This window comes from Gossypium hirsutum, chromosome A10, assembly GCF_007990345.1.
Source record: "Gossypium hirsutum isolate 1008001.06 chromosome A10, Gossypium_hirsutum_v2.1, whole genome shotgun sequence".
Lineage (NCBI taxonomy): Eukaryota > Viridiplantae > Streptophyta > Magnoliopsida > Malvales > Malvaceae > Gossypium > Gossypium hirsutum.
In genome coordinates, this window is record NC_053433.1 from 66,824,438 (window position 1) to 66,838,075 (window position 13,638).

The window sequence follows — 13,638 nt, forward strand, 5'->3', positions numbered from 1 at the left end:
TTAAGGTGCCACATTCATTGCTAAAGAAACAACGATAAAATTAAATATAATTTATTCCAATTAAAATGAAAATATAAGTAATATATGCGTATGATACGATAAATAATTAATATTGGGTCTTATACGAGTTTATGAAAACTCTAATGCTAACTTGAGATCGGATTAGGACTGAATTGTAAAGGATTCAAATTACAAGGCTGTCATCGCAACGTGAAGGAGTTCCTCGTCATGACATAACATACTATCTTGGCCTCATCAAGACGAAGGGTTCCTCATCACTCTGTGACATTATAGTCATTTCTTGTTGCGACGACATACATTTGATATTGCGACGTCACATACTGTTTTTGCAATTCCTAATTGAACTTCAACCTGCAAATTTCCAAATCTGCTTATGTGCATATACAATCCATACTATTAGCCAAATTATGCCATTTACCTTAATCATAATACCTTAATCAATTATACACTAATGCCAAATTACATATAAGTTCATCAACTAGCCTAATTCATTTAAGTTTCAAACATACTTACTATCCACATGTTCCATTTGCAAATACATCTTTTATACAGTACTAAACCACGCAATAAACTTTATACAATTTTTGCTCCCATGTAATTAAGTCTATTATCCCAAACTTTCAAAATCAATATCTCAAAACATAGAGAAATATCAAAATCGACTCAATTTAGCTACATGCCATATAATCAACAAAGAGAATCTATACAAACATTGTTGGGTCCGGGATCTTGACTGGATGCTGAATAATTTATTACATTATTAAATATAAATAGTTAAATATGTATGTTTAATAATATTGAATTATATATGATATTAATATTTAAATATTCTTAAATATTAAAAAAAGGATAATGTAACTTTTGACCCCTGAACTTGACAAGTCTATATTGGCCCCTGAAATTTTTTTTTATCCACTTCGACCCTTTAACTTGGAAATCGTTATTCATTTAAGCCAATTTTGTTAATGAATGTGAAAAAAAAAAGAATAGTGTAACTTTTGGCCCCTAAACTTGGTAAGTAGGTCTATATTGGCCCTTGAACTTGACAACTAGGTTCACTTTGGCACCTGTACTTTTTTTATTTACTTTTGAACTTGACAACTAGGTCTATTTTGATCCCTAAACTTGAAAAATCTAAAAGTTTGATAATGTGGCACTTTGAGTTTAAAAAATAAAAATAAAAAATAGATAATGATATGGTACAAACTTAGAGTATCATATTCAGTGTTTTAATAATTGAATAGATGGCAGTTAGACCACCAATTTTCGATTCAACCAGCTCGACCGTTGGGCCAATAATAATTAAATAAATAAGTTAAAAATCATAAAAATCTAAAAAGCCAAGTAAAATCAATATTACAATATGTTTGGTTTGGTGTATTGGCTAAGCCAATACACCCCTAATCAGTGGGCTCCACCTAATCCCTCTCTATCCCGTGTTTGGTTTAAAGTATTGGTAATACGGGTGTAATCGGTTACTTTCCTAATCGCTGAAAATCACCGATTTCTATTCCCCCCTTTTGCCCAGATTAGGAACGGCTTCAGCAAACCCTCCCTGTTTTACCCTCCCCCGATCCCCTGTGTTCCTCTTCCATTCCTTCAAGCTTGCTCCCCCCATTTCATTTCTTTTCTTTTTCGGCCGATTTGCTCTCTGTTTTACCCTCCCGATTGCCTTCCCCATTGTCTTCATTCCTTCTACCTTCTGCCCATTTGCTCAAGTTTCAACTGATTTCCTTCTACCTTCTCCCTTCTTTTCTTTTTCTTTACAACTTCTCTGTCACTCTTTCGATTAGCCTTCTCAACCAGTTGACACTCTTTCGATTGCTCTCAAGTAGTGGGTTTCGACACTCTTTCGACCGATTGCTCTCTCGAAAGGTAAAGGTTACTGCCTTGTTAGTGCATTCACTTCTTCAACTTTTGTGTTTAGACTGTTCTAGTGGATGAGACTCCAATTTGGAGTTTGTAACTCGAATCTTATTGAGCAAATGTAACACAAAAGTGAGGGTGATTTGCTAGTTTGATTAGACCAATTTTCCTCTGATGCTTCTTTGATGCTACTGAGATTCCCCTAGACAGGTGGACATTAATTTTTTACTTTCACTTTGTAATCTTGTTTCCTTTAGGTCACACAAGGGATTTGCTAGTTCATGCCAACACCTTCTGAGAACCGTGAATGTTGCAAGAACAAATATAATGTCCAACATACAGTACTGGTATGCATTTTGTGCATTCTATTTGGTTAATTAGATGTTGTAGGTTGCTATTGTGTTTATTCTTGGGAACCTACATCTGTTTTTAGGTGAAGTTCAACTTTGACACAATTGATGAAACTGATCTCCTTGAAGAGACATTGTTTGAGACGTTTTGAAGAGTAATTGCCCAAATTTTGTGGTAAGTTGATTCTGTGCAGGCACACAGTTTATTGAAAATATAATTATGTGATAATTATCTATTGATATCTATTGATGGTTTGAAAGATTTTACATGTGATAATTTGGTTGAATGGGGACTAATATAGTAAATTAGATTGAAGCTGCAATGAGTTTGATATGCGTCATTCACATATACTTACCGTTCTTATGCAATTTTAGCTAATTTCTAAACATTTTCTCTCAAAGAAGTAGAATTCTGTTTATTGATCATTAGATTGAACTTTTTATCCTATACTTTCTTGTAAAGGACAAGATGATACTGGGTTTACTGCTATCTTTTCTTAAGTTGTATTATCTTTGTCATACTGGTTAATGTCTCAGCATTTGGAAACTGTTATCAAGTCTAGAATCCCTGGCATTCAGTCCCTTATTAATAAAAAAATTGCTGAACTTGAAACCGAATTGAGTCGCCTTGGAAAGCCTATTGCAGCTGATGCGGGTGTAAGTGTGCTCTTGTGTGTAGAGTTTGGAATTCTTTGGCTATTCCACTTGCAGTTGATTATTAGTTATAAGCTCTTTAGGAATTACTGATGATTGAGATGCTTATACAGGGGAAGTTGTACACAATTATGGAGATTTGCCGTATTTTTTATCAAAATTTCAGAGAACATTTGGATGGGGTTTATGTATCACGTCTTGTTTGTTTTACCTTCCTTAATACACCTGTCTTCAACATCATTCAATTTTGCTAATTTTGTTAGAGATTTTGTCTTGACTTTCAATGTTGTTCACAGGCGTACTGGTGGTGATAAGGTTTACAATGTTTTCGACAACCAACTTCCTGCTACTTTGAAAAGGTTGCAATTTGACAGGCAACTATCAATGGAGAATATTAGGAAGCTCATTATTGAAGCTGATGGCTATCAACCACATTTAATAGCTCCTGAACAAGGATACCGTCGTTTGATTGAATCTACTTTAGTTACTATCAGAGGTCCAGCTGAGGCTGCTGTTGATGCGGTATGAAAGTAAATTTTAGAAAAAATGCTATATCTGTCATATTCAATTTGGCATGCCAAGATCATCTGGTTTTCTTTTTCTTTCAGCATCAGTTCAGTTGTGATTCTTAAAACACATTTTTTTTCTTTCAAGTATCAATATTCTTGCTATCCTCTACTATTTAGTTGTCTTACATAAAAAATGTTGATAATTTTTAACTGCTATTAAGGTCTCGGTTTACTAGGGATCATGTTGGTCATAGACTGATGCTTCAAATTGGATTGATTTCATTTGTTACATTTTTCAGACTCATTCCATTCTGAAGGATCTGGTTCACAAGGCTATGAGTGAAACTCCGGTATATTCCCATCTTTGCTTATATTGTTCATGTACCAAATAAAATTTGCCTGCTATTTTTCTATCTTTTGACATTGAGTTTAGTATTCTTCAAGGTTTATAAGAGTCAACTTACCGTCTGTTACTTATTTTGGTGAAACAGATGATCAGTGAATGATTTCTGGGAAATTTCTTTTGTAGCAAAAATGATTATCGGCATTACTGAATGAGGATCCAGCAATCATGGAACGCCGATCCGCTCTTGCGAAGAGACTGGAATTATATAGGAGTGCACAAGCTGAAATCGATACGGTCGCTTGGTCGAAGTAAGAGTGGGTAAATTTAGAACCATGGGGCATGGTATTGGGATCTGTTTTGTTGTATTTTCGTTAAAGCAATATATTTTTTACCATATTTTAGAATGCAAACATCATTTGTTGTGTATTCTAAGTTTCTTTAAAGCTGTATAATATGCAAATGTTTTGCCACTTTATCGCTTATGTGATTTTTCATTCATTAATTTAAGCATCCGAACACATTTTGGAAATAACTTGAGTCTGACCCAAATACCTCTCGATTTTTTCTTTTTTCTTTTTGCAATTTATTAATTTAAGCATTTTTGAGATAAATTTTAAAATTACTAGATAAATCCTCTTCCCATGCTTCGGAAAATTAGTCATATTTTGACTAAGATAATAATTATTTTAAATTATACAAATTCATATAAGATAATTTATTAGTTATAATTATTTTAAATTTTATTAAATCATATATTTTAATTAAAATATATTTAATATTAATTATTTCAAATTATCTTTTATAGTATCATATATTATGATTTGAGTAAATTCATATAAGAATATTAATTATTAAGAATTTTATTAAATTATATATTTTAATTATAATATATTTAATAATAATTATGTTAATTTATATTTTATAGTATCATATATTATTATTTGAGTAAATTCATATAAGAATATTGATTATTAAGAATTTTATTAAATTCTATATTTTAATTATAATATATCTAATAATAATTATGTTTAAAGATGATTAAATTATTTATTATTGATAATAATAATCTTATTAAAATTTAAATAACAATAACAATAATCATTTACCAAAACAAATTTATGGTAAGGGTATTCTAGTCATTTTAGTTTTTTCCATTATGCTATTACACCTCTATTCCATTCAACCAAACACAAGATTACTATTACGCCTCTATTCCATTACATTCAACCAAACAGTTGATTTGCTATTACACCTCTAATCCAATACACCTCTAATCCAATACAACTCTAATCCAATACACCTCTAATCCAATACAGAGAACCAAACGTACCCTTAGGTTTGAAACTTAGAAATAATATATTTTTTAACATTAATATATTTGAGTTTTCATGATTTTGTTAATAAAATAAAATTAGTTTTAATTGTGATTTTTTTTACTCTTATATTTAATTTGTTAAATACAGTATGATGACTGTGATATTTTTTCGGCGTTTTACAATTGATTTGATGAATTTTATTGCTAATGTTATTAGTAAATTATGAATATTCATAAAATTAACTTTAAAAAAAATTGAATATTGAAAAATTAACACCATTACTTTCATATACTAAAATGTATAACTTCTATCAAATACAAACACATGTACCACATTAAAAAATGTCAAACACAAATACCAAATAATGTATTAAGTAATTTTAAATTATTGGTTAATAACTTAATCAAACATAAAAAACAATCATACGTACTAATTGCTTAAATAATTATAATTATAATTATAATTATTCAATGGAACGATTTTCCAAAACTGCTAATAGGGACCAAATTGCATTTACATCAATTTGTACAGTACAAAAAATAAAAATAACATTATTGGTTGCATATATAATCTTGAAACCTTGAAAATCTTCGCTTTTTTTTTATCATCTTTACTCATTCCGCTCCATGCCTTTCTCTCTTCTCGAAATCCGCAACAAAAATGGATTAGAAAAAACATCTCTCATTTGTACAAAACTTATCTCATTTATTCTATGTTTACGACTATGCTATTAAAGCCGATGATGTCATTTTTCAATGAAGGATACATTTTTTTCTACATCTGAAAAATTACATGCAACCTTACATTTTTGAATGCTGATGATATTCAATTACCGGCACAATAATATTTAAAAAAAAAACTAAAAAATTCACTACATCATAACTAAAAGTATTATTATTTAACTATTATCGCCTATTACCACTAATAATGAATTTTTATAACAATGATGCTTATAAGAAATAAGTAAAGCATGGTGCTTTAAAAAAAAAGGTTTATCTTGTAAAGGTTTCTAAAATACCTATGTAATATTTAGTTAAATATGTATAAAGTTCTGTTATACATAACATTTATTATAAATTGTTTTAATAAAGCAATAAAGTTATCGGTTGAGTATTTGTTTAATTGATAATGTTAATGTAGGAGAATCGAGTGCGCTGAAGCACATTACTCCTATTTAAAAGTTGGGGGTTATGAGTGATTCTAAATATTCTATCAAAAAGATCAGATATGATAAAAATATATAATAAAATTTATGTTAAAAAAATAAAGTAATATAGATTTTTTTAAAACTATATATAAACTTTAATTCTAAAAAATCATTACTAATGATATTATGAAATATCTCTTTGCAAAAGGTATGTTTTGGAATAATTTAGCATTACTAATCGATTAAAATAGGGTTATGTTTGTATATAAATAATTTATTTAAATCGAGTAGAAAATATGTTAGGAAATATATAAAAATGTAAACATTAGGACTAGAATATACCTTGAGTATAATGTGGATTATACTTTATGGATATAAAAATGTAAAAAAAAATAGAAAAGTATATGTTAGCAACTGATATAAAAGTTTGACATAAAATTGTGTGAAAATATGTTTAAAAATATAAAAAAATGTAAAAATTAGGGATAAAGAATACCTTAAAACTTTCATTGACCTAACTTAATAATGTGCTTGTGTTTCATTCACTGGGTGCTATACTATGGAAGGACATTCAATATTTAATTAATTTTAGTCTAAGTATTTTCTTGATTTCCGTTAGAAATATTATGCCATTATTCTTTTACCATTTAAAATGAAGAAAGAAATCAATGATTAGCAGAAGACATCAATTTTTTTATTTGATTAACATTATTATAAATCACCTTGTATATTTGACTCCATTAACAAAGTTTTCTAAACAAATAGTAATAAATATCAATTTAATGCTGTTAAGAATAGCAAACTAAAATATTATTATTCTTAATGAAAAATTAGGACAATATACTAATGATGGCATTTGGTTGAAATATTGGCATAATTAGGGAAAATTACAATTGTCCTACAATTTAATTGTGCCAATATTTGATTGAAATATTTATTAAAATTATGATAACTAATGTTATTCGGTTGAAATATTTTGATGGTAATTGAAATCAACAATTAATTATGGCAATATGAAAATCAACTTATCAAAATCAAGGATAACTTTTAGGCCTTGAACTATAACATCACTGTCATTTTTACCAAAAAATTAAGAACATGACTGTCATTGCTAATGTCTCATTTTTTATTAGAACTGAAACTTTCCAAAAATGTAAGAAAACTTTGTTATTATATATATATATAGATACCTATGGTAATAGAATCTTAAATGTAGTATAAGAATTAAATAGAATTTTGGGTAATTGTTTATGTTATAATTAAAAATTATGTATATTATAATATTTTATACCCAATTCGATTTATTGAATCCAAACATAAGATGTTATAATATTACATACTTAACTAAAATTTTTAATCTTCGAAAAATCATATTGAATGTTTCTCTTATTTATTTAAAATCATTTCTAAGACAATAGGTTTGAATAATACATTTATCGTTTGTCACAAGCTTTTAAAGGTAGAATAAAACCTTACAATAAAATATTGGATAAAACTGACATATTCATAGTGTGTATTACTATTTGTCATTGGTCCCCTATGGCGAATTGGTTCAAACTTAAAAACTTGCATTTCAAAATAACATTCATAAGTTCAATGGAACTTAGTGAATCTCAACTAGTTTTACCTTTAAATGATGATGTTGCATTCCTCGACTTAAAAATTCTAGACTCCTTTTCAGACTTTGGAGAATACATTTCTCATTCTTGGTAGATAACAATATGCCTGCCTCTACTCTTGAACACCCTATAGACGATCCATCTAACTAGCAGATTACAACTTCACCCCATAGTCTAAATCCTATTTCTCTATCCCTTTGAAGATAGCAGTTGAATTCATTCCCTAAGGTAATATTCCTATGAGTACTACTCTTTGACTATCTCTCCTATTAACTCTGGTGGTCATCAACACAGTTCAAACGAAATCTTCCAGTTAACCCAGGTGAATATACTTACTCGAATGAATGTAAGATTTTGATCACCCAATAGAATTCTATATAGCTTGATACAAAACGTGAGGATTCCCAGGTTTGGCGGACTTTTACACCATCGTACCTTTAGGTACGACAAGGTCACCTTTTTGGTGGATTAATAAGGTGGATTCCTCAGTCGGATACAATATTAAGAACTCTCTCAGTATCTAATTCCAAGACATGCCCAGACTACACAGTAAGGGAGGTCTAACCATTCTCCATTTATGCTATACAGAATTCATCATATAGTCTTTCCATACAATACGCCGTAAGTGCTTTTCATAAGATTAGCCACAAAATCTTTTCAATAATTAGTTTTTACTACCTCGGCAGACCATCTCTGTGGATGCCATGGGGATTCTCCTACATGGTCTAATACCTTTATGCCCTCTTGGCATGTTGTCATATGATGCCATGGCCATGGACTTTCCATAGATTTATTAAGTGATTTTCCAATCCCGTTAGCACTATAGCTATCTCACCAGAGGTTACACAATAAATCTTCATTTTCACAGTGATCTGTTTGTCCAATTAGCAATGTACTTGCCCTACCGGAGGCTACACAAATGGATCTCTTTCTCACCTTTTTACATAACCCAGATTTTTCTGGTACTAGAATCATATAACAGGAAAGTATTAGACAATGATCACACACACACTAGCAACAACATTTTATATCACACAACGTCATATCATGTCACATATTGTTCACCTCATTTACGTATTTTTAGATACCTTTCATAAAACACACATAGAAATAATTACATGACATGCAAGAGTCAAGTTTAGAGACTCATCAGAGACCTATATTCACCTCTGTAACAGCCCGTTTTTAGTTAAATCGAAACAATAGTTTTGGGACCACAAATTCAAGGTTAAAATATTTATTTTATCATTATTTTAATATCTACAGCATGATAGTATGATTGTGTGAAAGTTTTGTTAAGAAGTTTTATCGTCTAAATGCTTAATTTGATAAAAATGACTAAATCGCGTAAAGTGTAAAAGTGGAGTTCTATTAGTTAAAGGTGTCTAATAGCCATGGAATCTTAAATTAGAGGTCCTTATGTTGTAATTAAACCATGGTTAATATGAGTGGGCAAAGATGGACACATGACTAAGTATTTTTATGTTAATAACCAAGGTTAAATTTGTAATTTTGTAATTTAAAGTTAAATTTAATAAAACAAAAGCAAATTCTTTTCATTCATCTTCAACATCCACAGAATTCTGAATGAAGAAAAGCCATATTTAGGGTTTTCATTCGGCCAAGCTTCTATTGCTCATTTAGGAATGGTTTTTGTCCCGTTTTTAATGTTTTCTATGTTTTTGATATTGTTGCAGCTTAATCTAGCTAGCCTAGGGACTAATTTGCTAAACTATTAAAGGTTTAGGGTTTTTTATGAATATAGGTGTATTTTGATGTTTTATGATAGAAAATGTATGGTTGTTGTTAGATAAACAACATTTGTAAAGTGATTTTTGGTAAAATTGTCAATTAGGGATTAAATTGAGAAATGTGGAACTTTTGTGGTAGAAATTTGAAATAAATGAAAAAATATGGGCTGCTATGGTAATAAGAGAAATTTAGCTAGCATGGGTAGGGACTTAATTGCATGAATTTTTATTTTTATTATATAAGGACTAAATTGTAAAAATGTTGAAATATTAGGGGCAAAAGTGTGAAGTTGCCATTGTAACACCCCTAACCCGTAACCGTCGCCGGAATGGGTTAAGAGGTATTACCAGACTTGTAATTCAATTTAGAATAATTATTTATCCAGAAACATCATAATTCAATCAATAACATCCATTCACATTCATTATGTACTTAAATCAAACATATCAAACTTTAATCATACATTCGGGCTAAATCGTAACATAATACAAATTTTAGAAACTTAGAAAATTTTCAACATTTCAACTATCACACGCCCGTGTGAACAGGCCGTGTGCTTCACACGGCAATAGACACACCCGTGTGTCTAGGCCGTGGCAAAACAGGGTATACATACTAACTTGTCCACACTGCCACAAGACACGCCCGTGTGCCAAGCCATGTGAAAATTAAAGAGGTTACTGATTTGGCTACATGGCCAGTCACACGCCCGTGTGTCTACCCCGTGCTCGAAACTGACTTGGCCACACGGCTTAGCACACGCCCGTGTGTGTGTGACCGTGTAGCCTGCTCAGACTCATTTCGAAATGGCCTTCGAACAACACGGCTGAGACACACGCCTGTGTCCCTACCCGTGTGGGCAAAAATAGGCTATTTACAAAGCTATCTTGCCACCCTAATATCACAAGCATTTATGACCACAGTTCACAACCTAATTGGCAATCATTTTATAACCATTTCATGTACAAAATATAACCAATTTCAACAATTCATATCAACTCTCTATATCTTGTCATTACCAACATATTCATGCACAGATACCTCATTTGATATCATTCAATTATACCAATTTTGCATTCATGAATCAAGCATGTATAAACCACATAAGAAAATAGCATTTACATCATACATTCCATCCTTTATAAGCTAAAACTCATCATATGGAATCACATAGCTTGTTTATATACCAAATTCACATCAATATCATTAACATAAGATGGTCATACTTCACAACCTATAAACTAGCTTATACATGCCATATTTACATATCTTCCATAAGTTCCAAAAGTACCAAAAAGTCACCTAGATAGTGTGATAGTAATCTCTGACTTTATCCAAATCGAGCAAGCTTCCAAATCTATAAAACACGGAAGAATAAATGGAGTAAGCATTAAGCTTAGTAAGCACGTATAATATAGAATTAAACTTACCTAATGACAATAAGCATTATAACAAATTAAAATCCAACCCATTTACTCATAATGCCTATTCACATCACTATTCATAAGTTAGTCATGTAACATTCATATAACACCAAATACTAATTATATAAGTATCTCATGTATCATATTATCCATGTAATTCATATAATTCATGTAAATCATGTAACTTATAATTCATGTAAATCATATAGCTATTATATCATATAATCTTCATATTTTATATCGGTATTATGGCCGTTGAACCTACTGAAATATCGAAGGATACTCGGGTGATACACATTAAGTGTATAAATCTGTAATCCATCAATTCATCATCATTTTCGCTTTTCAAGTCATGATCGGTAAGCTCATTCTGAGCTAATAAACGGTAAACTCCGAAGAGCTGAACGGTAAGCTCCGTATAGTTGAAACGGTAAGCCCCAAAGAGCTGAAACGGTAAGCTCATATGAACTATGGTGAGTCCACAACAAATGTTGGAGCTCGACCAAATGGTAACCCTAATGACATGTCACTTGTATCCTACAACTTTCACGGTTCAAACGGGATTCGTATTTCACGGTAAGCATTATTTTAGGCATCCTTATTCATTAATCACATATATTCAATCTATATACATTCATTTCAAATACATACAATTAATTTAAATTTTGATTCTAATTATACGAACTTACCTTGAGTTGCTCGGATATTAACTAACGGCTACTCGTTAATCTTTTCCTTTCCCCGATCTAAACTCGAACTCGGCTTATCTTGGTCTATATATTAACAAATTCAACATTTTTAGTAACCATTTAATTCAATTCACACATATTTTGAAAATTACACATTTGCCCCTATATTTTTGACTACTTTATAATTTAGTCCTTTATACATAAAATGGAAATTTTATGCAATTTACCCTTAACCCATGTATAGCTGAATTTCATATAACCTCATAGCAGCTTATATTTTCATTTTATTCACATTTCTACCATAACATTTCTATCTTTTACAATTTAATCCCTAATTCTCTTTTTTGTCAAAAAATAACTTTATAAAACTTGTGTATCTATTAACAAGCATCAATAATCTAACAAGAAACTTCAAAATAACAAAGTATTCACCAATGACATATCTCAAAATCTTTAACATTTTTTAAAAAAAAAGGTACAAGTCAGCTAGATTAAGCTACAACGAACTCAAAAACGTAGAAATCATTAAAAACAGGACAAAAACCGTACCTTAATTAAAGATTCAAGCTTGAATGAATGAAAACCTAAGTTTCCTATTCTTTTCTTCTCAATTTTCGAAATGAAGATGATGGAAATGAGAATTTTGGTTTTTGTTTTATTATTATTAATCTTAATTAACATTTTACCAAAATAACCTTAATGAACTTTAATAATTTCAAAAATACCAATCCAACAACTTCCACTATATCATTTAAGGTCTAATTGACATGCAAGGACTCTCATATTAATAAACCATAGCAATTTAATACCTTTAAACAATAGTACTCAACTTTTACGCGTTACGCAATTTAGTCCTTTTTACCGAATTAAGCATTTAAACGGTAAAATTTCTTAACGAAATTTTTATACTATCATTCAATCATGCTGTAAACCTTAATAAAATAATAAAATAAATATTTTGACTCGGTTAAGTGGTTCTGAAATCACTATTCTGATTTGACCTAAAAACAGGCTATTACAGCCATAATATGCATTTTGGGCTAAATTAAATAGAATGATAATTAAATAAGCTAAAATTGATTACATATAAATCAAGAAAAGTAAAGTTTGAATTTAGATCAGGGAAAGAATAAAGTAGTGGACTAGTCGATCTATTCTGACATTTTTACAATTGAGGTAAGCTCTTATGTTAATAAATATTATTGTAATTGTGTTTTAAATGCTTTATATTTGAATTGTTGGTGAATATGATTGTATGGAAATGTTCGATAAAGATTCAGCTATGAGAAATTCCGGTTGAACCTTAGGAATAGATTAGGATACAATGACATGTCATTAGAGGTTATGTGATTTGGGTGCTGGTCCATACGTCCTACCAGTGGCTGAGTTATCCAGCATGTCTTATGAATTCTTGTCAACTTGTGTGAGCAGCATCGTGTAGCTATGTCATGACCGTCAGCTTGTGTGAGCAGACTCGTTGATTACTCGAGAATGAGCATTATATGAGAAATGAGATCGAGATAGCTTCGACTATGTATTTGGCATTTAGGGTGCGAGATTCCCAGGTATCCGATATTATTCCGAATAGTTCAACAGGTATATCGAGGATATGGATGAGTATGATATTGATACGAGTTGGTACAGGTATGTACATGAACCGTACAAACATTGAATCGAAGAAATTTGTGAATTTTATATCTAACCTTGTGAATGAATATGTGATAGGTTTGTGGATCAATATGAGATTATATTATGATATGTTTAATTGCATAAGTTGTGCATGTATAGTAAGTTGAGTTTATTACTATACGAACTTACTAAGCTTTACAGCTTACTTTGTTTATTTTTTCGTGTTTTATAGTGTAATTGAAGCTTGCTCAGATTTGGGAATCGTCGGAGATCTCATCATACTATCAAGCTATCACTTTGGTACTTTTGAACTTAA

The 13,638-nt window shown here is 30.4% G+C and overlaps 1 protein-coding gene across 1 annotated transcript; it reads left to right on the top strand.

Moving 5' to 3' along the window:
* Positions 1-3,077: 3,077 nt before the first annotated feature.
* Positions 3,078-3,799, top strand: LOC107895799 (dynamin-related protein 12A-like). Its single transcript, XM_016821024.2, has 2 exons — positions 3,078-3,413; positions 3,700-3,799. The coding sequence occupies exons 1-2, from the start codon at positions 3,078-3,080 to the stop codon at positions 3,790-3,792; spliced, it is 429 nt and encodes a 142-aa protein (XP_016676513.1). The 3' UTR covers positions 3,793-3,799.
* The last annotated feature ends 9,839 nt before the right edge of the window (positions 3,800-13,638 follow it).